Source organism: Vombatus ursinus, unplaced genomic scaffold, assembly GCF_900497805.2.
Source record: "Vombatus ursinus unplaced genomic scaffold, bare-nosed wombat genome assembly UNPS02000580.1, whole genome shotgun sequence".
In the NCBI taxonomy this organism is placed as follows: Eukaryota; Metazoa; Chordata; class Mammalia; order Diprotodontia; family Vombatidae; genus Vombatus; species Vombatus ursinus.
This window is the reverse complement of record NW_020940358.1, coordinates 3579024-3606949: the sequence shown is the minus strand read 5'-3', so window position 1 is coordinate 3606949 and position 27926 is coordinate 3579024. Positions and strand designations below refer to the sequence as shown.

At 45.3% G+C, this 27926-nt stretch overlaps 1 protein-coding gene across 3 annotated transcripts; it reads right to left on the bottom strand.

Moving 5' to 3' along the window:
• Positions 1-567: 567 nt before the first annotated feature.
• RGS19 (regulator of G protein signaling 19) lies at positions 568-26417 on the bottom strand. Of its 3 annotated transcripts, none has more exons than XM_027851078.1 (7): positions 26066-26417; positions 14914-15086; positions 3951-4052; positions 3625-3746; positions 2063-2137; positions 1579-1813; positions 568-1034 (listed from the first exon to the last, which is right to left on the bottom strand). In XM_027851078.1, exons 3-7 carry the CDS (start codon positions 3978-3980, stop codon positions 846-848), a joined length of 651 nt encoding a protein of 216 aa, XP_027706879.1. In that variant the 5' UTR covers positions 3981-4052; positions 14914-15086; positions 26066-26417; the 3' UTR covers positions 568-845. The 3 variants fall into 3 exon arrangements, with proteins under 3 accessions (XP_027706879.1, XP_027706889.1, XP_027706898.1); XM_027851088.1 differs by having other exon boundaries at positions 14914-15081; XM_027851097.1 differs by lacking the exons at positions 14914-15086; positions 26066-26417 and having other exon boundaries at positions 3625-3739; positions 3951-4043.
• Between the last annotated feature and the right edge of the window lie 1509 nt (positions 26418-27926).

Here is a 27926-nt window from a genome sequence, read left to right as displayed (position 1 = left end):
GGGGGAGGCTAAAGAGAGGGAGGACTTCGGGGCTGCAGCCCTCTGCATCTCCGAGTTCAGTGTCGCTATCAGCATGGCGCTGGCCTCAGCGAAGGCAATGTAAACTTGACACTTCTTTATACAGACTTAAAAAAAATAATACTAAACCTTCCCTTCCTGGGGGGAGGTGGTTGGCCAGAAGACAGGACTAGAGGAGGGAGCATAAAGTGACCATTTAAAAAGAAAAGCAGCAGGTTCTGCTGGTTAGGGCTGTCCTCCTGCCCTACAACACCCTCCACTGCTCCACTCTGCCCTGAATACCCAGTTCTCCTCCTCAGAGCCCCGTGGGTCCCTATGAGGGGTTCAGTAGTAGAAGAGGCATTGTGGTGTTGTGGAAAGAGCACTGGACTTGGAGTCAGAAGACCTGAGTTCGAGTCTCTGCTCCGCCACTTATTAACCATGTAACCCTGGCCAAGTCATGTAACCTCTTTGAAAGCCTCAGATTCCTGATCTGTAAAATGGGGAAAATACTTGCAATACCTACCTCCCAGGGTGGTTGTGAGGAAAGCACTTTTGTAAACCATAAAGCGCTATAGAAATGGGAGCTGTTATTATTAACAAGAAGTCAGGCCTGAGGTTGTGAAGATAACTTGGTCCAACACTGTAGTACAGGTAGTGGGCAGTAACCTCAAGGGACACAGGACAATTCTGTGTGGAAAAGCTTGAGGCTTCTCTAAGAGAGGGGGCATAGCCATAACTGCCCCCTTGGTCCCATTTTCCAAAGTGGCCAGATCTCGTCCCTCTAGGTGTTGTAGAGCTAAGAGTCTAGGCCGCCCTCATCCCTTCCGTGGGGAGGGAAGGCTGCCCTAAGACTCAGAGGAGGATCTCGAGGTGCTGAGGAGCAGGGCTTTGTAGAAGGCTGAGTTCAGGAAGCGAGGGTAGGAGTCCCTATGCATGAGGGTGTAGATCTGGAGCTGGGCATCATCAAATGTATGGGATGATGGCTCTTGCATCTTTTTGTTGATGAGCTCTCGTACCCTGGAGTCCAGGCTCACCTGAGTATGAGGATTATAGGTGAGCATGCACTTCCGGTACCCTGAGGTTTACCAGTCGTGGGGGTTGGGGCTTACCTTCCCCAGAGGCCAGCATACTGGTGGCCCCCTCTCCTCCCCTTCCCTCCCTGGGGCTGGGCAGGATTGCCCCTTCTAGGGATTCAACCTTACTGGTCTTTCTATTTTTCCCCCTACCACCCTCCAGCTGACTCCATGCTGGCAAAATGGGGGGACCGATTAATTTTGGACTAGTCGGACCAATCCTTGTCTCCCAGGGAAAAAGCGACACTGACAAAGCGTCTGTCAGATAGTGACACCATCCATCCCATCACCCCAGTCCCTCTTTGGGGTAAACACAATGCTAAACATTAGCGGTGATCTTGGCCCACGAAGGGATAAATGACCCTGTCCTGGAGTAGAGGATGGGCTTGGTGACTTGGGGATGAGAGAGAGGAAGACAAGGACTAGGGAATGAGGGCAGGACCCTAGGTCGGGGAGGAAAGGGGATACTGAAGTTATTGAGGGCTCTGGGGGCCCGAGGCCGCACCTCTTTGGGAGAGAGGATGGAAATATAGTCCTCGTAGATGAGCCGAGCCTTCTCATCGATGGCTTGCTTGTTTCCTTCTCCCTTGAGCTCCTCACAGGCCAGCCAGAAGAGCATGTTCTCCTCACTGTATTCTGTACGAAGGAACTCCCGGAACACATTGCGGCCAGCAGGATTCTTCATTAGCTTGTCAAAAGACTTTGCCCAGCTCTGGACCTCTTCTTGGCTGGGCTTGGTGCTGCAAATGTGTAAGTCCACATGGAGGGGATAGACATTTGTGAGGGTATCAGCTGACTTTTATTCTCCCATCACCAGCTTTCTCCACTCCCCTCATTCTCCAAAGCTATTTTGCTTGGAAAACTGAAATTCCCCTCAGAGCCAAAGTCAAGCTTCCTGACTGCTGAAACTTGCCAACCCTACTGTGAAGTCCCCTAGGGGAGAGAGCTTCCTCCTCCATGACTGTGGGCATGTAATGGGAGAGAATTACCAAGTTTCACAGTTGGGGATGGTCTCCAGTCTGGTCTCTCTAGAGGTCTTCCAAGCCCTCTGCCGATCTTCATTCCTAACGGTGAGATTGAAAGGTAGTACCAACACTCAGCACACTGACTTGGTCACATCCACCCACCCACACACACCTCTACACCTGTACTCACACAGAAGCACATATGCAGATATAAGCATGTGGATTCAGACACATGCTTACAGATATAGGAGCACACATGCCTAGTTATACATAGACACACTCAAGACATGTTGCACATACATTCACACTTTTGGGCCCCCAACCTAGGCTCATACATCCTCACCTCATATCGCCTATAAATGAATACTCCAAGCAGGAAGGGGGAAATTCTGGAACCCAAGACTCAGGCCCCACTTCCATGAGATTTCCCTAGAACTTGGGGTTCCAGGGGAGAAGAAAGAGCATGCCTTTCTGCCCCTGCCATCAGTAGGCTTTGATTCCTTCATCCGGCCTCAGCATGGTTAACCCCTTCTTCCTTAGCCTTCTCCTTCCCTAGGAGCGAGGCCAGGCCTCAGGCACGAGGATCCCATTTTCTCTAAGAAGACTTCTCCAACTTATCTAGTCCAGTAATCTTTCCTTTCATTAGTATTTTGAAGTAGTTATATAACATGGAATTATAGAATGACATACCTGGAAGGGGTTTGGGAAATCATCTAAATCTAAACTCTCATTTTTAGAGATGGATAAAAAAAGATTAACCAAGGAAAGAAGATGACTTGTCCAAGATCATACAACTAGTAAATGGTAGTGATGGACTTCAAATCCACAGACTAGACCATATGATGTAGCACTTGATCACGTCTTACTCAGTCCTTTAAATCTGCAAGATCTCAGTCTCTTCATTGACTGTCTCTTAATGACAGGGACAGTTGCCACTCCTCATCTGTTTCCTCACAACTGGCAACTGCCCAAGGACAGGACCCCAATCTGCTCCTCTTGTTTTCTCAGGACTATGAGTTCACCAAGGGTGAGGATAGAGTCTATTTCTTCTTTGTCTCCCCCAATTCCTGTCATGACTGGGTATGGTGGCAAGAGAGATGAGATGGCTCAAGAAAGGGTTGGATGGCTGCCTATAGACTCCTAAGGTCAAATGCTACTGAAGTGTGTTTTCACTACTCATTGGATTATCTGCTTTCCTGCTGTACAACAGTCAAGAAACCTGAAGGATAAGTGCGCTGGGGTCCATCTCAGGATTATTGTTGGGGTGGTCAGTCCTGGGGTCAAGTGTTAGAGGCTGTTCTACCCAAAGGAAAAGGGATGGCTAGGATGACTCCTAGTCTGTGAGTGTAAGTGTAATGATTCATAACCATTAAAGAATCTACCTCATGGATGTTGGAGAGTACCTGCCTAGGAGGTGCTGGTGTCAGGATGGCAGAATAACCCCATTCTAGATACTCATTTGTTAAGGCCACATACACATGAAGACACACACATTTTTTTTTTTAAGGCAATTGGGGTTAAGTGACTTGCCCAGGGTCACACAGCTAGTAAGTTCAACACACACGTTTATGTACACAAACACGTACCATGAACAGCTGCAGCAGCAGCACCAGCAGAAGCAGCAGGCATTGGGCCGGGAAGGAGCCAGAGGGGCTGAGTCATTTCGGGACATAGATGGGGGCCTGTCCGCCTCCTCAGGCCCTGTATGCTGAAAAATAAGAGTAAGGAGGCCTGGGGCCCTGCCCCAATGTATGGTTCCCCCCAATCCTAGGGTTGATCTTTCCCAATGTATGGATTTCCCCAGACTGAGCAGCTCATCTTTTGGACTTTCTCCTTATTCTCTGTATCCTAAGGGTATGTTGTAACCATTTCCCTGAAAGGGCAAATTGAGGTCAAGGTACCGTTCTCTCACCTGCTTCCCAGCCTCATCAGCTGTCGGCATGAATGGGCTGTATTTGTCCCTAGTGCTCCTTCCACTTTGGGCCCCAACGCCCACACTCTTTGGTCAGACGTTCTGGGGAAAATAGAGAAATAGGCTTAGTACTGACCATCCTTGCTGAGACTTCCTTTGCAGAGGGATGCTCTCAGAATAAGGACCTCTATCTCTCCCCCAAGCACAGAATTTCTCCCTTCAGCTTCTATTCCTTTTTCTCACAGGGAAAAAGGACATGTTATAATGAGATGAGAGCCTGGGTTGGATTTGCAGAGAGGGACACTGTTTCTCCTTTATTAGAGCAAACTCTCAATCCTAGCTTGGGCTTCCCAATACCCAGGCAAGAATGAGATCAGCCTGGCTTCCCAAAGATAAGGAGAAGGCACTTTGGGCTCTGCTGTTTTGGTTATCCCATCATTCCCTCCTTCAGAATGGACTGTATTTGACCCAGGATTGGTCTTGTGGGAGAAGGAAGGGACCAGAAACCCCTTACCTTCTCCCTCCCCCCTCATGACTGTTCTTTGGAAGTGACTTCTGTTTACTCAGTTCAGGCTCCTGACACATCCCTGATCCTTGAATGACAAACAGTGCTTAGGTGGGGTCCCCAGTGTCCTCTCAGGGCTGGCTCTCTCATTTTCCTTTCTCCAGAAGCTATGACATAGTGAAAAGGCAAGATACAAATAGAAAGCAACTGATGTATGATTAGTAGTGGAAAAAGAAGAAAAAGGAATAGATGAAAAGTAGCTGGAAGTTAGAATGCCTACCTCACAGTGAGTATTGTTTGGATCAGAAGATAACACACGTGAAACATTTTACCTATAAATGTCAACTATTATTTTTCAGGAGAGCTGTCACACAACTGAGGACAATCACTGCAACTGGGAGGGCAGGGTTGACTAGAATCTGCTAATTGCAAATCAGAGGCACCTGACTAGCACTAGGTATCAGAAAAAGCTGAAATGCCCCAGAAAAAAGGTGGGAAACATCTGAAAAAAAATATTGCTCAGAATTTCTCCCCACAATTCCCCTTTCCCCTCAGCCCCCTCAAGCCTGAGGCTGTCAGGAAGAGTAAGCAGCAAAAGCCACATTGGAACATGGTATCTCAGTTTCAGCAGGTAAGGAGAACAAAGGGAGTATTCTTGTGGATGAAATGTGAGCTAGTCTCATTACAACAGAAGGTGAGAAGGCTGGAGCAATGCCTGTCTGTCTACTCTTCAGTTTATCACAAAGAATGAAAAGATTGAAGAAACTCTTTAGGGGAACAGCAAAAAGCCAGAGAGAGGCAAGAGGTGATCTTAATCAGTGTCAAGAGGATGAAAGAGTATGGCAGAGAAGGATGGGAAGAAGGACCAGGGCAGGAAGCTTTTCACCTAGAAAGTGAAGCAGGGCTTCAGAAAGAGGAAACAGCCTTCAGTGCTCCACTGAATGGTGATAAGGACATATAGGTGCTTCCAGGGAAGGGGGCCAACCAGTACTGGCCATAGGAAGAAGACAGGAGTCTTAATAGCTAGTGACTCCTTCCAGAGGGCTGTCAAGGTGGCCACAAGTCAGCCTGATAATAAACAACCGGGAGGTGCCATGAATCATAGACCATTAAACTTGGAAGGGACCTTCCAAGTTAGAGATCATTTTGCTGAATCTCCTCATTTACAGGTGAGAACATTGAGGTTTTGAGGTTACATTGCTTCTGAAGGTAACACAGTATATGAACCTGGTTCTTATGACCCTTCCTGAAGCTACTCAGACTTGATGACTACTATTCACTTCTGGTGATTTGTTTAGAGATGAATGATATTGACAGAAAGGACCTCTAAAACACTACGTGGGATTATGGGGTCCTGGGCAATAGTTACAGGCAGGGGTCATATTTTCATCATGGATTCAGATTAAAGGTAAGAATGATGGCCAGGAATGGAAAATGTCTAAAGAAGACTGGTAAACTATATATTTTCTTGCAGATGTGTTCAGGAGGGCTTTACATTCAAACTAGAAAGGGAGGGGAAAAACTGTTCATATTATTTACCAAGGCAGATAATAATATATAATAATCTAAGCACTTTACAAATATTATCTCATCCTTTCGGCAACCCTGGAGGGTGGGAGAGATAGGTGTTATTATCCCACTTTACATTTGGGGAAATTGAGGCAAACACGTTAGGTAACTTGCCCAGGGTCACACAGCTAGTAGGTATCTGAGGCTGGATTTGAACTTGGATCTTCCTACTCCAGGCCCAGAACACTATCCACTGCATCACCTAGCTGCCCTAGATACAAAATGATATTCTACCTGCAGGTATAATGCAAGAGGAAAGGTCTGGTAATTTGAAAACATCAAATAAAAGCAACGGCAATAAAACCCAGAATTTAGATGGTTATACACAAAAATATGTAAAACAGACATAATGAAGTAAATGATGACAGAGGTATCAGTGAGAGCTGTTCTTTTCCTTAAGGCTAACTTGCTCAGTAGGATTTTAGACATGATGGTTTGTGGCTCAATGATTAGAATATGGCTATGAAAGGTTACATCTTATTCAAGAAGATCAGACTAGGCAAAGGTGAAGGGTCAGCAGCTTGGTACTTCAAAAATGTGGGATCCTATGTGGGAATGCAAGAGTCTGAGGGGAGGAAGCCTGGTGGAGAACATCTGGGTGCTGATCAAAGGAGAAGAAGTCGGTGATACAATGCCTACTATACTACAGGCTACTAGATAATGGACGATGCAGATGATGAGTTCCTGACAGATGACCTGAAGACATGGAGGCAGGATAGAACTATAATGGGGTATTTCAACTAGACAATTCATTCAACAGCGGTTAAGAATTGATTAAGCTCTACTGTGTGCAGAGCACTATGTTAGATACTGGAAGGTATGGTGGTAATAGTAGTGGTGGTGGGAGTAGTGGGTGGTTGAAAAGCTTAGAGAAAGCTTGAAAGCTTAGAGAAGACTTATCCTTGCCCTCATGAAACTTAAATGTAGGAGGGCAACATAGCACAAACATACACAATACATGATAGGTGCATTGGAGAGTTGTAAAACAGTGTTATATGAGATTTGAAGGGAAAGATTATTACTGACCATAGGGCATTAGGGAAAAGCTTCCTGAAGGAGATGGCATTTGAGGCTTTAAAAGAATGAGGAAGGCCAGAGGAGGACAGAGGGCATTCCACGGGCAGGGTAGGTCAGCCCACTAGTGAAGGAGACACAGGAGGAGGGGTTAGAGAAGTAGGAGAAGCAGGAGGATGAGGAATCTTTGAAGCCAAGGCAGTAGTCAACAGTGATGAAGTATGCAAAGGGAGATTTCATCGCTCTCCTTATTTCTCACTTGGCTGCACTATTTTGGTTCTTCTTGACTGACTTCCCTACTATACCCCTCCTCCCAACCCCGTCAGGTCCCTTCTCCTTCCCTCCACTCACTTTTTAGTTTCCATTTATATGTTGTCTTCCCCAGTTAGATTGTAAGCTCTTTGAAAGCAGGGTCTATCTTTCTTTTTTTATATTTGTATTCCCAGCACTTTGTGTAGTGCCTGGCAAATAGTAGGTGCTTAATAAATGTTTGTTGACATTGAGAGGCAAAGGAGTAGTAGACTAAAAGAAGACCAATGGTTTTGGTGATTCAAAGGTCATTGGGAACATCGGAGAAAATATCTTTTGTTGAATATGTGTGTGTGTGTGTGTGTGTGTGTGTGTGTGTGTAAGACAGAAGTTGTAAGGGGTTAAGGAGAGAATGTGTAGTGAGAAAATAGAAGCAACAGGTTTTTTTTTTGTTTTAAAAGACATTTAGCAGTAAAGGGAGGAGAAAGAGGAGCTGGTAGCTGGATCGGGTAGAAAAGTCAATGGAATGCATTTTTTTCCCTTTTTTTTTCTTGGCTAGGCAATGGGGTTAAGTGACTTGCCTAGGGTCACACACCTAGTAAGTATCAAGTGTCTGAGACCAGATTTGAATTCAGGTCCTCCTGACTCCAAGACTGGAGCTCTATCTACTGTGCCACCTAGCTGCCCCAGTGGAATGCATTTTTAAGGACTGGGGATACTGAACATGTTTGGAGGCAAACGAGAAGGGTCATTGGAAAGGGAGAGATTGAAGATATAAGAATGAGGCAATATGATTAAGAAAGCAAGCTAAATGAGAAGAATACTGCTTTCTTAAAGCTATGGGGGACATGGAATGGGTGGTGATGCTGAGAAGTTTTAAGGAATGGAGGAGAATGACTGAGGGAGTTGATGTCAGATGGCCTCAATCTTCTCAGTGATGCAGTAGGCTAGGGTCATCGGTTCTATGTATAGGAAAAAGGATTGAATTTGGGGGAAGGGTAAAAGAGAAGAAAAGGTTTGCATCAGACATTATGGGGAATGAGATAAAGAACTGGTAAAGTTAGAGTAGGATTTTTGAACGGCATCCGGGACTCAGCTGAGTTTATATAACATAAATTTGTGATGGGAGAAGTCAGTTGAATTTGGGGATTTTCTTAAGTAATACTCAGCAGCTGTATTGGAGAAATCACTAAATCTCAGACATGAAAGGGACCTCACAGGCCATCCAGTTCAGCCCATACCAGAGAAGGAATACCCATGACAACATCCTCAACAATTAGTCCTTCTTATGGGTTCAATGATAATTTCTACATAGACTGCCCCCAAATCTATATAGCCACCCCTAATTTCCTATGTGCTGCCTTGTATCACCGACTGTCTGCTGGCTCTCTCTACCTGGATAGCTCATAGGAACCTCAAACTCAACATGTCCGAAATGGGGTTCATCATCCTCTCCTAAATCCACACCTCTTCCAAACTTCCGTCATATTCTAGTCATCCAGGTTTATTCTTTTTCTCACCCCCCTCCCCCCGCTACCCCATCCAATTAGTTGGCACTAGCTCCCCAACATCTTTCACATTTGTCTCCTCTCTATTTCCCATTTGTTACCCTTGTCTGGACTATTTAAAATAGCCTCCTAATTGGTTTTCTTGCTTCCAGTTTCTTCCTCTCTTCAATCCATCCTCCATACAGCTGTCAAATGAACATTTCTAAGCTACTGGTCTGACCATATGTTCCACATGATGGCTATTTATATACTTCAAAATGGCTGTCAAATCTCCACAAGGCTTCTTTTATTCAGGCAAAACACCCCTAATTCCTTCAACCAATCCTTGTGCCTAATGGTTTCCATTTCCTTCACCATTCTGGTCACCTTCCTTTGGATGGGTTCCTGTTTGTAAATGTTCTTTCCCAAGTATGATACCAGGTTCTGAACACTATAGTTCAAATGTGGTCTGACTAGGACAGCACTAATCTAGCCACATGGGATAGGATTTAGAGTTAGAAGGCATGAGTTTGAATCCCACCTTGTTTGTTAGCTGAGACACCCTGGGCAAGTAGCGTGGTGTCTCTGAGCCTCAGTTCTCTCACAAATAAAATTCAGGGTTGGGTCTAGATAATCTTTAAATTCTTTGAACTACAAGTCTCTTCCAATTCCAAGAAACTTAACTCTAGACATTGGCCTCTCACTGTAGCCTGAGATTGCATCTACTTTTTTGGCTGCCTCCTTCTCTTAACTCATATTGAGCTTGAGGTCAACTAAAATTCTCAGATTTTTTCCCACAAAGCTGTTGTCTAGACATGCTTCCCATATCCTGTAATTATGCAGTTGATTTTTTTAACCCCAATGTATGACTTTACATTCATTGCAATTACATTTTTCTGATTAGATTTAGTGTATCATTCTAGTCAATTTTCTTTGAATCTTGACTCAAAGCTCAAGTCTCACATCAACTGCAGATGTTATCTATGCCTTCATGCAAATCAGTGATAAAAATACTGAAGAGCACAGTGAAAAGGATGAGATCCTTGGGGCTCTCTATTGGCAACTGACTTCAAAGCTGACATGGATCAATTAAGAGCTAACTTTTCTTCAGTTAATCACTCAGTTCTAAATTTACCTAACTCTATTATCTAGCCTAAAATTCTCCATCTTGTCCACAAGTCTTTCTCAAATGCCTTGTTGAAATCTTGGTATCTTATATTTCTATGGCATTCCCATGGACTACTAGGATAGTAACCCTGTCAAAAGAAGAAATGAGGTTCATCAACTATGGCTTGTTTTTAATGAAGCTATTTTGACACTTGGTGATCAATGTTCTTTCTCTTAGAATTTTGCTGCAAATTAAAGCCAAGGTTTAAGGCCTATTGAAAGAATTTACCCCCTTTCTTATTTTGTAAATGGTGATATTTGCCTGTTCCTTATCCTAGAGTGGGTTTTTGGGTTTTTCATGAAAAGATCACTGACAAGGATTCAGCAATCACACCTGGAAATGCATTCAGTACCCAAGGATATAGGTCTTTTGATTGTCCTTAACATTCATTATCAGCCTGAACACATTCTGAATTTTAGCAGTCCTGAAACTCTTTTTACAGGGTGATAGCACTCTTTTTGTATTCATTCTTGCTTACTTGCCCTTGCTTTATAACAAGATTAAAAAAATCTTGGTCAGTGAACTTTCTATGTATCCACTTTAGTGTTCCTAGACAGCTTCCCCTTTTCTTCCTTACTGAAATTGTCTGTTTGTATCTTCAGAACTGCATTCTTGAGAGCTTTCTACCACTGAGTACCATGGGAGTCTATTTATTCTTTCCCTAAAATCCTTGAAATTCGTTCTCCCCAAATTTAGGGTTGTTGTTGTTTGTTCAATTATTTTTCAGTTGTGTCTGACTTGTTGTGACCCCAGTTGGGGTCTTCTTGGCAAAGATACTGGAGTGGTCTGCTATTTCCTTCTACAGCTCATATTACAGATAAGGAAACTGAGGCAAACAGGGTAAAGTGACTAATTTAGGTTGCAATCAGACTATTCCTGTTTTCTCTCCTTCTCTATGAAGAATTGCTTTCTCCTAAGGTTCACGTCATTTTTTTTTTTTAACTTTTGCAACCAGTTCTTCCTTATTGGTCAGAATCTGGTCCAGAATAGCAGTTCTATTCCTTTTCTTCCACATTCTGAAGTATGAAATTATCATTAAGGCATGTCAAGAATATTGTTTTTGGCAGAGAGAACAGCATGCTGGAGTGGAAAGATCACTGGATGGGGATTTGGAAGACCTGGGTTGGGATCCTGCCTCTGCTGCTCACTGTGGAACTTTCTATTCAAGTCACTTGACCTCACTCTGGGGTTTGGTTTTCTCATCTATAAAATGAGGGAAGTTGTACTAGATAATTTCTTAGATCCTTTTTTAGCTCTAAATCCTATGATCCTATGAATCTGTGTCTGGGGAGTTGTCTCCCATCCCTACAATCGTGCCTCCATGTAAGGTTTGAGATCTCTTTCCCCAACATCCTTGTCCATTTTCTTCTCCTGGCCTAGTCATCAGCTGTAAAATCCACAATGCCACAAGATACCCCAATAGTGCATCTATTTCTCCCTCCAAGTTCAGCCTAGACCTAAGTCTGAACAATTGGATAGTAAGGATTACTCAGGGTTGAGGACTCACAGATCTGGAACAACAGAAATATTGCTCAGGGGAGCAAGGCATTCTAGAGTAATAAGGGAAGGAAGGGAATATTTATTTATATAGTGCTTAATGAGTGCCTGGCACTGTGTTAATAAGCACCTTATAAATATCTCATTTGATAGTACTAATTCAATAATAAATTTGATAATAGTTGGTAAAACATTGAAATGAAACCATTTTGGGGGAAATGGACTGAGAGAAGAGGATGATAAAGTACTGGAAGTCACAGTGAAGGCAAAGAGCTTGTTTAATATGAGTAGGAGAAGTGGAAGGATTCAGTATGGTACATTTTTGATAGATAGTGAAGTCTAATGTATGATTATGTCAATGTATGTAAGAAGCAGGATGACAAAGTTCATTGCCATTAAGGAGGCTGAGGAATTGAGAAATCAGGTTGTTGTAGGGATGATGACGAAGATGAGGTATGCATAGACTGTGGATCAGGTGTGCCAATACAGGCTTCTGCTCAATGAATGCCTATAGTTATCAGCATGAATATGGAAGTCTGTCTGGATGATGGCAAGAGACATGAAGGAAAGGAAGACCAAACCTTTATATTAGATTAATTGTGAAAGTTGGGAAAGTGATCTGAAGGCCAATAGATGACAGCAAAATAAAGAGAAAGTAGTTTAGATGGATTGTACAGACCTCAAAAAGATGGAAGAAGAATGGTCTGAAAACAACACTAGAAAGCAAGGTGTATGCTTAACTCTCCTCCTGGCCTTGTCAATCAGGTAGGGTGAGTAGGAAAAACACAAGTGATGTGGTATCCTTGGGGAGATGTATGTTACAGTTAAAGCCAGAAGATGCAAAGATGTTAGTTGAATGTTTGAGTATATAAGGGAATTTGTTGAGAATATACCACTGTTGGAGCTCTCTGTTAAAAGCAGAGGAGATAACAAACTCTTAACTTCTCTTACCGATAATTTCATCTTTCAGAAGACAGAGTAAACAATGAGAGAAACTTTTTTTTTTTTAACTAGTTAGTAATGCACAGGAAGGGGCAGGAAGGTGGTGCAATGGATAGAGTACCAGGCCTGGAATCAGGAAGACTCATCTTCCTGAATTCAAATCTGGCCTCAGACACTTACTAGCTGTGTGACCCTGGGCAAGTCACTTAATCCTGTTTGCCTCAGTTTTCTCATCTGTAAAATAAGATGGAGAAAAAAATAGCAAACCACTAGTGTTTTTGCCAGGAAAACCTCAAATGGGATCATGAAGAGTTGAACATAATTGAAAACAACTGATGCACAGGAACTTTGGGGAGACATGGCCATCTTAGAGTTAATAGTCAATTTGATGAACAGCCAAGTTTTTGGGAAAGCAGACTTCAAAAGGTTCAAGGAAAGGATAGGTAAGACTCTGTGGCCGAAAACTCTATAAGGGAAATTGGTCCAAAATGTATTGGATATCTTTAGAACAAAATTCTAAGAATATAAATACATTATTCCAATGAGAAAGTAAAGGACGGGGTAGGTGGGGTGGGAGGGTGGCGGGGAGAGGGGGCATTTATAAAGATAGATGTGTGTCCATAGATTGGGAAATGGATGAAAAAATTGTGGCATGTGAATTAATAGTATTGTGAAGTAAGAAATGCCAAATATGAGGAATTCAGAGAAAATGGGAAGATCCATATTAATCGATACACAGCAAAATAAGCAGAACCTAAAGAACAATTCACACAATGACTACAATGTAAGTGAAAAGGCCAAGAGGAAGTTAAACTCTGAGTTAACAATAACAAAAAAATAACAATAAAGGTCTTGGAGAAGAGGTAGTGAAACATGCCACTATCATGGCAGAGAGGTGGGATTCTACGAGTACAGATATTTTATACTTTGTCAGTCAAGGTTTGGGTATTAGGTCTTTTTTATTGAATTGTTTTTCTTGGTCACAAGGGAGGGTTCAATCTGATCAGTGGTGGGAAATTACTTTGAGGTTAGTGAAAAAGGCATCAATAAAGCATTAAAAAATTAAAAGCTGATGCGAAGGTACAGAGAAATCATTGAACAACTTAGATTTTTAAAAGACATGTTTAAAAGACTGAAGCAAGGGCAAGGAATTGCAGATGAACACAAACAGTGGCATGGTCCCATTAAGAAGAGTGTCATGAATCCAAAATCCAGAACAAGCCAACTGATGCTGGCAATGGATGCCATGCTCAATAAGAAGAACATTTTTTTTAAAAGCTAAGCTATGGGCAAGAAAAGATACAAGAAAACACTTAGGGTGGATGGGTCTATGGTAATGGATGATAGAGAAAAAAAACAGAATTGCTCGACTCTATATTCCAACCTGGGCAGATCACATCTGGAGTTTTGTATTCAGTCTGGTGCCCCCATTTATGCAGGCCACTGGTAAGATGGAGAAAAGCCAGACGATGATAGCCAAGATGGTGAAAGGCATCAAGTCCATGTCACATGAAGATGCTGTTGAGTCATTTCAGTCGTGTTTGACTCTTCATGACCCCTTTCGGGATTTTCTTGGTAAAGATGCTGGAGTAGTTTGCCATTTCCTTCTCCAGCTCATTTTACAGATGAGGAAACTGAGGCAAATAGGGTTAAGTGACTTGCCTAGGGTCATACAGCTAAGAAGTGTCAGAAGAATTCATGAAGATGAGTCTCCCTCATTCCAAGCCCAGCGCTCTATCCATTGTGCCACCTAGCTACCCACATGAAGAGAGACTGAAGGAATTGGGGATGTTTAGTTTGGAGAAAGGTAGAAGTATGAGAAGTGCTAAGGTACTTGAAAGGCTGTCATATAGAAGAGGGATCAGAAATGTTTTGTTTGGCCCCAAAGAGCAGAACCTGCAGTAATGGATAGAAATGGCAAAGAGGCAAATTTAGGTTTGATATCAGGAAAAACCATCCTGAAAGGTGTCAGAAATAGAGACTGGGCCTCCTCAGGAGGTGGTGGATTTTCCCTTCTGTGGAGGTCTTCAAGTAAAGGCTAGAATGTTATAATGGGACTTGTCAGGAATGTTCTAGTGGGGATTCTTTTTGGGTGTGGGCTGGACTAACTGGTAGCCGAGGTACTTTCCAACTCTCAAATTCTGTGATAATTCCATTTTACTTCTGTTTTCTCTGACAATGAGAATGATCTTCAGATTAGGATGAAAAATGATGACTTAGGGAATTGATATGGAAGTGAAGAAATAGGAAGAGAGTACCAATCTGCCCTCCATGAGTTCAACTCATCAGATCAAGATGAACACATCTTAGGGGACCAAAAGGACTTATGGATGAGATTACTGAGCTCTCTAAAAGACTGAAAGGTGTCAGTGATGGGGAAATGGGCATGTTTCTAGTGTCTCACTCTTTCCTTTTCTAAAGATTAAAAAAAATCCTTTAGTCATCTTTTCTAGAATTATGCCAAGAATAAAACTTAAGTCCATAGGCCTATCAATAAAAAATCTTAAGTTTTTTGAAAATTGAGACATTTACCTGTTTCTTGTCCTGCTGCACCACCACCACTCTTCACTATTTTCATCCAGAACACGTTTTACCACACAGATCTTATTTCTCTTTTTGATAGGGTTACTGGGCTGGTAGGTCAGAAGAATGCCATATTATGTCTGGATTTCAGCAAGACATTTGATGAAGTCCTTCATCCTATTCTTGTAGACAAGAGCGAGAGATGAGGATTTGATGATGGTACAATTAGATAAGATACATTAAAACTCCCCCCCCCTTTTCCTTTCCCTCCCCCAAGTGGTGATTTATGGATTGATGTTACAGAATCATGGTGTAAAAAAACCTCAGTAGGTTAGAGCAATGGGTTGAATCTAATAAGACAAGATTTAATACAGACAAATGTAAACTTTTCAATTTGGGTTGAAAAAAATCAACTGCGCCAGCACAGATTAGGAGCAGTGTGGACCAACAATAGATCAAGTGAAAAAGATCTGGGGGCTTTAGTGGACTGCAAGCTCCATATGAATCAAGAGTAACATGCTAGCCAACCAGCGTTCAGAATGAGGGAAATGACAGTCTTACAGTATTTTGCTTTGGTCGGGCCACATTTAGAGCATTCAATTCTGGGTACCACATTTGGGAAAAAGGGGCATTAGCAAGCTGCACTCCATCTGAATTAGATTGATTAGGAAGATAAGAGGACTGCCAGATAAGGAATGACCGAAGGAAATGGGAGTGTTTTGCTTTGAGAGGAGAAAATTTATAGCTGTTTTCTAAGTGGCTGAAGAACACTTATGTGAATGATGTATTAAATTTGTGCTGCTTGGTCAGAACTTAGGTGTATTAAGTAGAAGTTATAGGGAGGCAGGATTTAGATCAATATAATGAAGCACTAGTTGATAATGAGATCTGTCCAAAAGTGGAACTGGCTGCTTTGAGAGGTAGTGAACTCATGGTTACTGAAAGCGTACAAATAACAGTCAAGTGAGTAGTTTGGCTGACTTAGCCTTTTTCTGTATACCTTTGACTTCTGGGTCAGTTTTTTATATGGGAAGAGGTTGCTGAGAGTCCCCAGGCCTCCCTCTCCTTCTCCTCCCTCTTCCACCCTTAGGTTAGCAATATCCCACCCTAGGTCCTTTTTGTCACCTTCCAGATATCGTATCAGCTTGGAGCCCTGGGGAGAGGGGACCCAGCAATCTGGTATCAGGGACCTCCTTCCCCACCCCTTGCCATATCCCATTGCTTTCTGAGTCTCTATGGAATTTTTTGTTTGGTAATGGCCCCCTCATAGCTCCTGGATGTTCACGTGGATATACTTTATTCAAGAGGACCAATTATAACTCTGGGCACTGACAGAACCTGAGAATGGGATTGCTGAGCTGCTGCTGTGAATCTCTTTATGGAGAGGTCATTTCCCTCAAGGAAACTTCCCAGATTCACCCAGATGATTCTCCGACCTGACTGTTGATCTGACATGCCCCCCAATCCACATACGAAGGTTATTATTTGATTAATATAGATTATAAAGTATACTTTATGTTGCCACCCCTCCCCCCATTAGCCTGAGACCTCTCTAGAGCTTCTGGGACTATATCTCCGCCCTCCCCATGGGTTTGCTCAGTCATTTCTCTGCCGGAAACCCGGAAGAGAAGGTTGTTCCTCTTTCCACGCTTCCTGCTCTCTCAGCCCCTCCTTGATCCTATTCTGGGGAGGGGAGGCTGGGGAGGGGGGTGGTGGTCACTCACTGGAGACACTAGGTCATGTTAGCCCTAAGGAAGCCAAAGAAGAGTAGGGTCATGTTGGAAGGGGCCAAGGGAATGCATGGGGTCACAAACGTGTTCCCTCCTGGTCTCATTCTGGCCACTCTGCCTCTAGTTCTTAGAGGCCCAGGAGGTGGAGGGGGGTGTGTGTGGAGAGAAGAAAGGAGGGGGCCCAGCTGTTTTTAGTTCACTGTTTCTCAACAGTCCCAGGAAGTTGCCGACCATCTACTATCCTCAAAGGACTGAACCTAAGAAAGTGAGATGAATTACAATGCAGATTTATGCATGAGGAGAAACCCTGGTCAGGCATTCTTACTATAAGATGGGGGAGGCTGGACCAAGGAGCTTTTTCCTTAGAGGTTTTGAAAAAAGTAGTCAAGGGGATGGATGAAATTACTTTCTTTCTTTCCATCTCTAGGGCTCAAGCCTTCTCCTTCAGGTAAGCCTATGTGGGGCATCCAGACCCTGAGGACCCCATTTCCTTCCCTTGACTGGCCCCTGACCGCTCCCTCCCCCAGTCATCTGTTTGGCCCATCCTTACCAGGATCCCTGCTTCTTCACCAGTCACCCCCTGCTAGTGGAGCTTGATACATCCGCTGCGGGGGCGGGGGCTTGCCAGGTTACGGGAGGGGCGAAGGGAGCTGGGGCATTCACATAAAGCTATGGTTTCTTTTTAAGCCTCCCCCACAGTGATTCCTAGCCTGGCTCAGCCCTAGGATCTCCCCTCCCATGGCTCCTAATCTCAGCCACATGCCTGCTTTGACTTTATCTTCCACCTTTCCTTCTATTATGAGTTCCCCTCATCCCTTAAGAATAGGGGCCAGAGAAGGGGACAGATAGCCTAGACAGAAGGTCTCTTCTTTTTCCAGGTCAACCTTGGGGCTAGGCATAAGCCATCGGCGGGGTCCCTGGGCATCCCAAGTTTTAATTCTGGGTAGAGAAAGGAGGCCAACCTGGGTTAACACCAGCATGGATAAACTACTTGCAGAGTCATTTTTCAGTTGTGTCTGACTCTTTGTGACCCTATTTAGGGTTTTCTTGGCAAAGATACTGGAATGATTTGCCATTTCTTTCTCCAGCTCTTTTTATACATGAGGAAACTAAGGCAAATAGGGTTAAGTGACTTGCCCAGGGTCATATATCTAGTAAGTATCTGAGGCTGGATTTGAACTGAGGAAGATTTCTGCCTCTCGCTCTATCCCTTTTGCCACCTAGTTGGCCTGATGATCCATAATGCAACCAAAAATGGATGAACAAGTGAATTTGGAGGCTCATCAGTAGGGAATCCCCAGATGCTCTGGGGCAGGGAGGAGAGTCTCAGCCAATCAAATCTCAGATGACCCAGGCAACTGGGGCCTTGGTGGGAAATTTTCAAAGGGGTAGACCTGGGTGTGGCCATACCTCCCTTAGTGGCTCTAGCTTCTATTTTATCCAGACACCTGGGTTTTTAGAGCAAGGCTTTGAAGGAGACTCAGAAGGGCTGGGAAGACCTGCAGTCATGCTCCAGTAGTAACTGTCTGGGATTTTGGATCTTGCTAGTGGAATAGAGCCAAAAACAAATGGTTGCCCTGATATTTTGCTCTGAGAGGTAGTTGATATGGTATCCCACATGGGAATAGCAAACCTTGGGCTGCAGCTGAGGAGCTGATGGGCAAAGTAAGGCAGCCCAATGTGAGTTCTTAGAGTTGTCTGAGTTTTAACAATGAAGGAATGTCTCAACGTATGAGACTTAGGTCCTGGTGTCCTGGACCTCAATAGTGAGGTTCAGAGATTGGGGGAAATGTCAGAAATGTTAGCAACATAGAGATATGGGAGTCCCATTATGCCTCCTGCCAGTGCCCTCCTTGCCTTGTTGCTGGGGTACCTGGTTCAGGGAATGAGGTCACTTCCAACTGGGCTCTGCTATCGATGGTCTAGTCCTTGCTGAAAAAGACTGAGATCTCTGAAGGATGGACAGTGTTCTGGGCAACTTTGGTCCACCCCCACCCAGTCCTGATCAGGTACCCAGACTGACCTCCTGCTGACTTCCTTGTTCTTTAGGGTCCCTTCTTCCCACTTGCCCCACAACCACACTAATTCAGGTCTGCATCACCTCTCTCAGACTCTTCCAATAGCTCCCTAACTAGTTTCCCTGACTCCAGTTTTAACTCTTTCCAATCTATCCTCCACAAAGCTGCAATTTTGATATTCTTAAAAATATGTTTGACCATGTCACTACCCTGCTCAGTAAGCTTCAGTGGCTCTCTATTGTTTCCAGGATAAAATGTAAACTTCTCTCTTTGATATTTAATGCTGTTACCTTAATAATGTGGTTCCAGACTGTCATCCCAGTCTGGTTATACATTACTCCCCCTCATACATTTGATGTTCTAGTCAAACTGGCTTCTTCACTGTTTACCATGCAAGACATTCTGTCTCCTGCCTATGTGCCTTTGCATAAGGTGTCTCCCTTGCCTGGAATGCCTTCCCTTCTTACCTCCTACTCTTGGCATTGGTAGCTCCCTTCAAAGTTCAGCTCCTAACCCTCCTATAAGAGGTTTTCCCAATTCCCCCTCTTGTTACTGCCTCCCCAATTTATTTTTATATTTTCTATATGTTACACATATGCTTAATATATTAATGCCCCCCCCCTATTAGAAGCTTCTTGAGGGCAGGGGTTTTTAAATTTTTGTCTTTGTATCCCTGCTCTCTAGCACAAAACCTGGGACATAGTAAAGGTTGCATAAATGCTTGTTGATTTGAAGTGGGGGAAGGGCTGAGACCAAGTGTTTGGCTCCCCACCACAAAGGCATATACGGTTAGCCGTAGGAAGTGATGGGGCCGGATGTGGGAATATCTTGGGCCAGCCATGGTACTATAGCCCAATGTCCATCTCTATCTTTCACTAGCTCTGCTCGCCATTCCTCCACTTTCTACTTGTTTCTATTTGTTATCTTCCTTTCTCTCTCTGATATGTTTTGTTTCCCTCTCCTCATCTTCCCTGGTTTCTTGGCCTGTTCATGATGTTCTCTTTCCTTCCCATACCCACTCTCCATTCCAACTAACCCCTTCATGTATCCCTTTCATTCTCTGGAATATCTCCTTCTCCATCTCTGACTTCGATCTCAAACTCCTTCTTTGGGTTTCTAAATGCTTCTATCTGGGTATCTTGCTGGCATCTCCAATTCATGATTTCTAAAACTGTTTATTATCTATTTTCCAAACTAGTTTCTTCCTCTTCTGTCCCTGTCAATAGCACCATCAACTTTAGTTACTCTGACTCCTCTCCTCTTCTCCTACATCCAATCAGTGACCAAATCCTCTTAATTATTCTATCTAAATCTTGCTTGGACTATTTTTCTACTGTCCATTGCCACTGCATTATCCTAATTCAGGCCTTCTTTACTTTTTGTTCCCCAACAAGTTTTCCTACCACTTTTCCTCCTCAATTAGTCAATAAGCATTTTATAATGCCTACTATGTGCCAGGTACTGTGAGGTGCTGAAGATACAAAGAAAGGCAAAAGATAGTTCTTGCACTCAAAAACCTCACAATTTACTGGGAATAGACAATAAGTAAGCAAATATGTACAAACAAGCTATCTGTAGAAAGGTTTCATGTTGAAGGTTGGATTTTAGTTGGGACTTGAAGCCAAGAGACAGAGATGAGGAATGAGAGCACTCCAGGAATGGGGAATCCCTACCATCCATCACATTACTGCTGAGGGAATCTGAGGGTTTTTGAGCTGGGAGGGACCTTTAGGAATCATCCAATGCCTTCATTTTAGAGTTGACAACAGGGAGGTGGAGGTTCTAAGATATAAAATAAAGTGATTGTCCAAGGTCACACGAGGTAGTAAGTGACAAGGGCAGATGTAAACATAGGTCTCCTGATTCCAAATCACAGCCCTGAATTGTCACTCAGTGCTCGCAGAATAAAATGCAAATTCCTTAACCCACCATTTAAGGCCCTCCTGTCTGGCCCCAACTGACCTTTCTAGTCTTATCTCACCTTATTGTCCTTCCCATACTTTATGATATGGTCTGGACGTGTCCTCAAGCCCATCGTTCACCTTTGTTGATGCTGCTTCCTATGCTCAGACTATGTTTCCACTTACTGAAATCCTACCCATCCTTGAAGACCTAATTCAACAGTGTTGTTGTTGTTCAGTTGTTTCAATGGTATCTGATTCTTCATGGGGTTTTCTTGGCAGATAGTGGAGTGGTTTGCTGTTTCCTTTTCCAGCTCATTTTACAGATGAGGAAACTGAGGCAAACAGGATTAAGTGACTTACCCAGGGTCACACAGCTAGTAAGCCTCCGAGGCCAGATTTGAACACAGGTCATTCTGATTCCAGCTCTGTCCACCGAACCACCTAGCAGCCTAACTCAACAATAATAGCTAGCTAATTTTAAGGTTCACTAAGCCCTTTACCTACATTTTCTCATTTGTACTTTAAGTGAGGATGGTGCTGCAGGTATTATTGCCTCCATTTTACAGATGTGAAGACTATAACTCAGAGTGACTTTTCTATTGTCAAAAACTGGTTTCAGAGGGAGAATCTGAAACCAAGGTCTCTCAACTTTCTGACTTCAAGTCCAGCATGATTTTGGTTTATCACACAACCTTTCCAAATGCCACCTTCTCCACAAAGACTTCACTGGTTGTCACAACTAATCTTTCTACTCTGATTTCACAGAACTGGGATATCATCCATGTTCACCTTCTGCCTTTTATTATAGTTGTATCTATGTGTTACCTCTAGAGGCCCGGGAGGCTGTAAGTTCCCCATGCACGTAGCTTAGTCTTTTCCTCTTGTCTCCTCCCAGGCTGTGGGCTCCTGGAGTTTAGGGCCCAGGTTGGCTGTGTCTGTCTCTCCTAGACTGTGACCTCCCTAAAGGCAGGGATTGGGTCTGTTTCTCATGTGTAACCCTCAGATGATGAGCTCCTGGAGTTTAGGGCTGAGGTTTGTTCCTCCTCAGACTGTGAGTTCCCTAAAGGAAGGACCCAAGCCCTGGTTCCTTCTTTGTTTTCCCCTCAACAAGAGCACCCCAAGATCAGGTCTGCTCCTCCATAATGTGTCAGTTGGTTAAATGCTTCCTGAGGGCAGAGCCTGAGTCTGCTCCTCCAAACTTCCTGAGGAGAAAGTCTAGGTCTGTTTTTCTCTCACCCCCACAGGCTATGAACTCTCTAAAGGCAGAACCTGGGCCTAATTTATTTCTATCTTAAGTGCCCTGTCAGTAAATGTCTGTTGAACTGAACTGAACTGAATTGATATTAAAGGCAAATAGTAAAGGCAAATCAGTTTTCTACACTGAGACACAGATAATTCTAAGCCATTTCTTACCTATCCTTGGGTAGCAAATCTCTCCAGCTTTACACTTAAATCAACTCAGGCCCAGGCTGGGCTGATGGATAAGTTTAGCCCTTCCTGAGCTCACAGGATGGGGGTGGGGCCTGGATTTAAACTTTTGGGCCCAACAATCCTAAAAGTACCTCCAACTGTGAAGGGAAAGGATATTGCCCTAAGATCTTGGTTGCAACTTAAGCCTGGTGGGAAAGTTATTATCCACCAGAGCTGGTGTTATTGATAGGACCCAACCTCTGGAACCCATGGCTCCATTGGGGAGGGGGAGTTTAGCCAACTGACTACCCTCAATCAGGCCACTCCTAGGCTCCTTGGAGCATTCTCTATCAGACACCAATAAGACCCAATTGATTCTTTCCTTGAGAATCAAAGAAATCTAAGAACTGGAAGGGACTCCAGAAACTAACTTGGCCAATATGCAACTGAACAGAAATCCCCTCTATAATATCCTTGACAAGTAACATCCTTGACACCTAGCCTCTTCCTGAAGACCTGAAAAGGAAACCCACAACCTCCTGAAGCAGCCCATTCTACCTCTGAACAGCTCTGCTCAACAAGAAGCTTTTCTTTTTCTTCTGATAGATCTTTAAATACTTGAAGACAGCTATCATTCCCTTCCCACCAACCCACTAGCCTCCCAGTCTTCTCCAAACTAAACATCTACTTCCTTCCAATTACCTTGCATGGCTTGGTCTCTAGTTTTGCCGCCCTGGGTACTCTCTGGAGCCACTCAAATTCGTCTTTGACTTTTCTAAAATGTGGCACTTGTAACTGAACATATAATACTCAAGCAGTAATCTGACTATAGAATAAGCCTGTCACCTCCTTTATCAATGGTGCTTAAGATCACAGCTTTTTGGGTTGACATGTCCCAGGGTTGACTTGATTATATTGAGTATGCAGTCCACAAAAATCCCAAAATCTTTTCCATAGGTATTGGTGTCTGACCATGAGTGTTCCATCTTATAAATGTAAATAATGTGGTTTCTTTTTCAAATGCAAGGAATGACCCGAAATTATGGATGTTGTATTAAGGGTCTGACCTTCCGCAGATGGGCTCTAATAGTGGTGAGGATCCAAGGACAGATTTTTCGTCTGTCACCTCTGAGCCTTTCTCAGTGTTCCTCCCACAAAGTGGAGCAATGGAGGCTCCTGGCTGAAACCCCAAGAAGGGCCCAGCTCTGAAGCTGCAGCAGGGACAGAGGCATCCTCCATCCCAGGTCTGAGGTGGATATGGATGGAGAGAGACAGCCTGCTCTCCACAGGAGGGTTCTCTGAGTGACATCAGCAGCCTGATCGGAATCACAACATAACACTATCAACCTGACCACAAGGGCTGCCTGGGTAAAAATCACTGTTCCACCTGTGTAACAGTACTAATCTAATGATACAGCACAATCAACCTGACCACAAAGGGTCCCTGGGTAAAAACACTGATCAGATCATGCAAGGTCCCTGCGTAACCCTTTTGGCCTGACCAAAAGGTCCTGGCAAATCAGGATGGGAAAATCTCCCCAGGGAATTGCTCTCATACCCAGGGGAGGTTTTGGCTCCAAACAAGGAAAAAGAAAATTCCTAGAGTCAGCGATGTCCAAACAAAATCGTAAAATGTGACAGGCCTGGGAGGACTGTCCCCACTGGACTCTGGAAACTGAGTTCCGGCTGGCCCCCAGACACTCGGGTTGGCGTGACTGCCTGATACTGTCCTCAACTGCCCTGGGCTCCTTCCCTATACATAGCTGCCCCCATCCTGAAGGACCCTGAGATATGTCTACTCTGCAGGTCACAGATCTTATCCTAGCTCTCCCCTCAGAGGGTCTTTTTGTTGATCCCACTTAACCCAACTCTGATCTATGCTTTATTACATCCCCTTGCACCTAAGCTTAAACTTCTATGTTTCTAGATTGAGGGCTCCCAGAGAGGAGGGCTGTGTCGCTTCCCTTAGGCAGCTCTCCCCAACAGCCTTCCACCCTTGATTCAGCCCACACTAGAGTTAAGGGGAAGTTTGTCCCTGTACAGAATTTGTCTCATGGGGACCTGTGGCTCCTTGCAGGATACTTCTATCTCTCTCTTCCAAACTTCCCTGTTTCTACCGAGGGCACCACCACCCTTCAAATCACCCAGGTTTGCAACCTTGCCTCCATTCTTCACTTTCTCTCACCCCATATACTTGATCAGTTGCCAAATCTTGTTGACTCCACCTCTTCAACATCTCTCTCATCCCTTCCTTTTTTTCTTCACTAACATGGCCACCACCCTATTTCAGGCTTTCATTACCTCTCCACTAAACTATGCAACAGCCTCCATGTCTCCAACCTCTTTCTTCTCCAATCCATCCTCCACAGAGCTAACAAAGCGACATTTCTAGACTGTAGGTCTGACTGTATCACTCCCCTGCTCAAGAAGCATGAGTGGTTCCCTATTGCCTCTAAAATAAAATCAAACTCCTATCTGGCATCTAAAGTCCTTCACAACCTGTCTCCCGCCTACCTTACCAGGCTTATTGCTCTTTATGTTCTAGCTGAACTAGACTTCCCGCTCTTTTTCACATAGCATATTCCATCTCCTTTGCACAGGCTGTGTCTCCCATGCCTGGAATGTGTGTGCTTCCTTTGCATCTCTGCCTCTTGGAATCTGGCTTCCTTCAGGCCTCAGCTCAAGGGCTGCCGCCTTGCTAGGTCTTTCTTGATCCTACCCCAGCAGATAGGGCCTCCCTCCCCAATATCCTTGTATTTGCTTTATTTATTTTATATAGACATAAGGGGCACATGTCATATCTCCCAATAGAACAGTAAAGCTTCTCGAGGGAAGGGACAAGACTTGGAACATAACAGGACCTTAATAAATGCTTTCTTGTGGGTTGTAAGCTGTTTAAGCTGCAAGGGACATTAGAAATCATCTAATCCAGCGACTCCATTTTACAGATGAGGAAAATGAGGCCCAATGAGAGCCCAATGTGACTTGCCCAAGATCACTCAGGTAGGAAATAAGCAGAGGCAAATTTGAGCCCACATCCTCTTGATTCCATATTCAACATCCTTTTCATTATACTATGCTGCCTCTTATGTGGATTGAACTGAACAGGCCAGGAACAGCTCAAGAGAATTACTCCTTCCACCCCTTCCCCCCTTCTACCCTTTCCCCAAGCACCCTCAGTTGGGGGATGGGGCAAAGACAGGATCCACATTAAAGCAGAAATACAGTCCAGCATAATTAGGGTGGTTGAGGAGGAGAGAAGCTTAAAGCACACAGCAGTTTTGCAAAGAACCCCTGGGGGCTTCCCTGGAAGTGGGGATCCAGTCTCTCAGCTCAGGCCATAAAGGCACTCTAGCTGTAAGCACTGAGTGCAGGCAGAGGAAAGCCAACACTTCCTGCCGGCGGGGAGGGGCACATGTCTTCACAGTAGGGGAATGGATGGGGTAGACCCTTAACCTCTTTCCCACCCTGGACCCTGTGCTTCTCCCACTATATGAAGCTGCACCTCCTCCCCAAAGAGTGAATTATTGGTGCCCTGGACACCCCCACATCAACTTGGTGGAAACGAAGTAGAGTCCAGTGTCTCTTGGAGGTTCTGAACCCCTACTTTCCGGGGATGGGGAGAAATCCTGCCCTCCTGTCCCACAGGTGGAGGGCTGGAGGTACTGGGGCTGGGACATGGGAAGCCAGGAAACCTGGGGCCTCATTGCACCCCTTTTGTGCAATCACTTCCCGACCCAACCGCAGAAAAGGGGAACCTGTGACCAGTATGTAGCAACGCCTGCCCTTCCCTTCCCCGCCGTCCCCCTTCTACCTTATGCCCTTCCCGTCCCGCTGCAGACCCTCACAGAATCCTCCCCCCTTTCCCTGCAGCAGCCCCCCTGCCCTCCCCCGGATCCCCCCCCCCCCCCCCCTCCTTCTCCCGACACTCCCACAGGCTTCTCTTCCTTCCCTGAAGACCCCCACAGACTCCTCCCCCTCGGCCCTGCAGACCCCCACCGTTACTCCTCTTCTCCCTGCAGACTCCCCCTACCCCCCACCCCCCACTCCCCACAAACATACGCGGGGCATGAGCACGGACTGGCAGATCTGCACTCACCATCGGGGCGTCCACAGCCCGGCCTGCGCTCTCTCCCCGTTTCAGAGGTCTCTCAATCTTTCTTCAGGGTCCCCGTGTCTCGGAGTCTCTTGTGTGTCCCTTAGTATCGCTGACTCGGGGTGCCTGCGTGTCTTTCAGCGTCTGGGGGTCCGTGTGCTCCTCGGGGTGCGTGTCCCCAGATCTCTCAGGGTTACTTAGCGTCTTTCAGTCTCGGAGTCTCAGGATCTCGGGATCTCGGGATCCCGGGTTCCCCGCGCTGCAGATAGAGACTCAGGCTCCGGAGTCGCCCCCGGGGTTGGGGAGGAGGGGGGCTGAGGGGCTCACTGCGCAGGCGCCAGGGCAGCCACCAGTGACTTACCAAAAGCGACGGAGCCGAGACTTCCTTACCGCTGGGGGCCCCGCCCGCCCCCGCCCCCGCCTCCGCCCCCGTCCCGGCCCCCGCCCTAGGACTTCACTTTGCAGCCTCCGGGTTCGGCTGTCCTGGAGTTTCTTCTTCTCCCTCACCCTCCCCCAGGCTTGGCGGGGGCTCGGGATAACGCTCGGGCTCGTCTCCACTGGGCTATAGTGGGTGTGTGGGTGTGTGAAGGTGTGTGGGTGGGGGACCGGATGCTGGAGTGAGGGAGGAGACCCACAGAGACTCGCTGGAGCAGCCGGGGTGGAGTGGGAGGAGAGGCGGGGAAGATCTGTTCTTCTCCCCCCCCCCCCCCAGGTGAATGGTCCCAGAGACGCGTGTCCTCCTCCCCCCTCCACAGCGCTGGTTCTGGACAAGGGATGGGGACAGGGGGTCCTGAGGCCTGGGTGTCTATGTCTCTGTCCTTGACTCTTGCCTCAGTCGAACGAGTTTCATATATCTGTGTCCGTGTCTCTCTGAATCTCTGTCTCCGTCCGTATTTCTGCATCTCTGGCTTCGGGATTATGTCTCTGACTTCATATTCCTCTCCCTACGTGTCTGCCTCCGTATCTCTGTTCCTGTCTCTGTGTCCGTTCATGTCTGGGTCTCCTTATCCTCGTGTCTCTATGTCTCAGTGAGGGGGCAGATCCTACTGGTCTGAGGGGGAAGACGGCAGAAGCTGCCATGTCTGGACTGCCCAGCAGGTGGTGACCAACTCACACTAGGAGAATAGTGGGGCTCTAAAGGGTGGGGGAGAGGGGTGCAAACGGTCAGGATCTAATCTTTTACTGCACAGGGCTGGAAAAGATTCTAAGTGGCTGAGTTTCTCTAAGTATAAAAATTTATCCTGGCCTCAGGTCTCTTGTTTGGCAATAGTCAATAAATATTAAGCTATATGAAATTAACTGTGCTAAATGTTGGGGATGCAAAGAGAGGAGAAAAGCTCTGCTGTCAAGGTGCTCAGAATCTAATGAAATGACTGCTAATAAGGAAATTATATACCTGGTCTCTGGAGGAGGTGCGTGTGTGGGTAATATTGGGTAGGAGCTTATGCCCTCAGGTTTTTGGATTAACAAAGCCACTACTTTCTCCTGTGCCACCTTCTCCCTGCTTCTCTCCCTATAGCCTGTACTGAATCCATCCCTAGGAGTAAATCTCATCAGACTAAGATACCTCAACTAAGGTAGCTTTGGGAGATAGTAGGCGTAACCACAGGACAGTAATTCCTTTCTCCATTTCATCGTGGGGCATATTTTTCCATATCCCCCTCTCCCCTGTCCTGTGGGGCTTAGCATTTGCCACAGACTCACAAACTCAGAAAGTGGGCCCTTAAAGAATGAACCCGACCTCTTCATTTTACACAGAGGGAAATTGAGGCTTGTAGAGGTGAAATTACTTGTCCTAGGTCATAGGAAGAGTAGAAAGTTCTAGGCGCTAAGGGAAGGGGGGGAGTGGAGGGAAGCCTAGTGC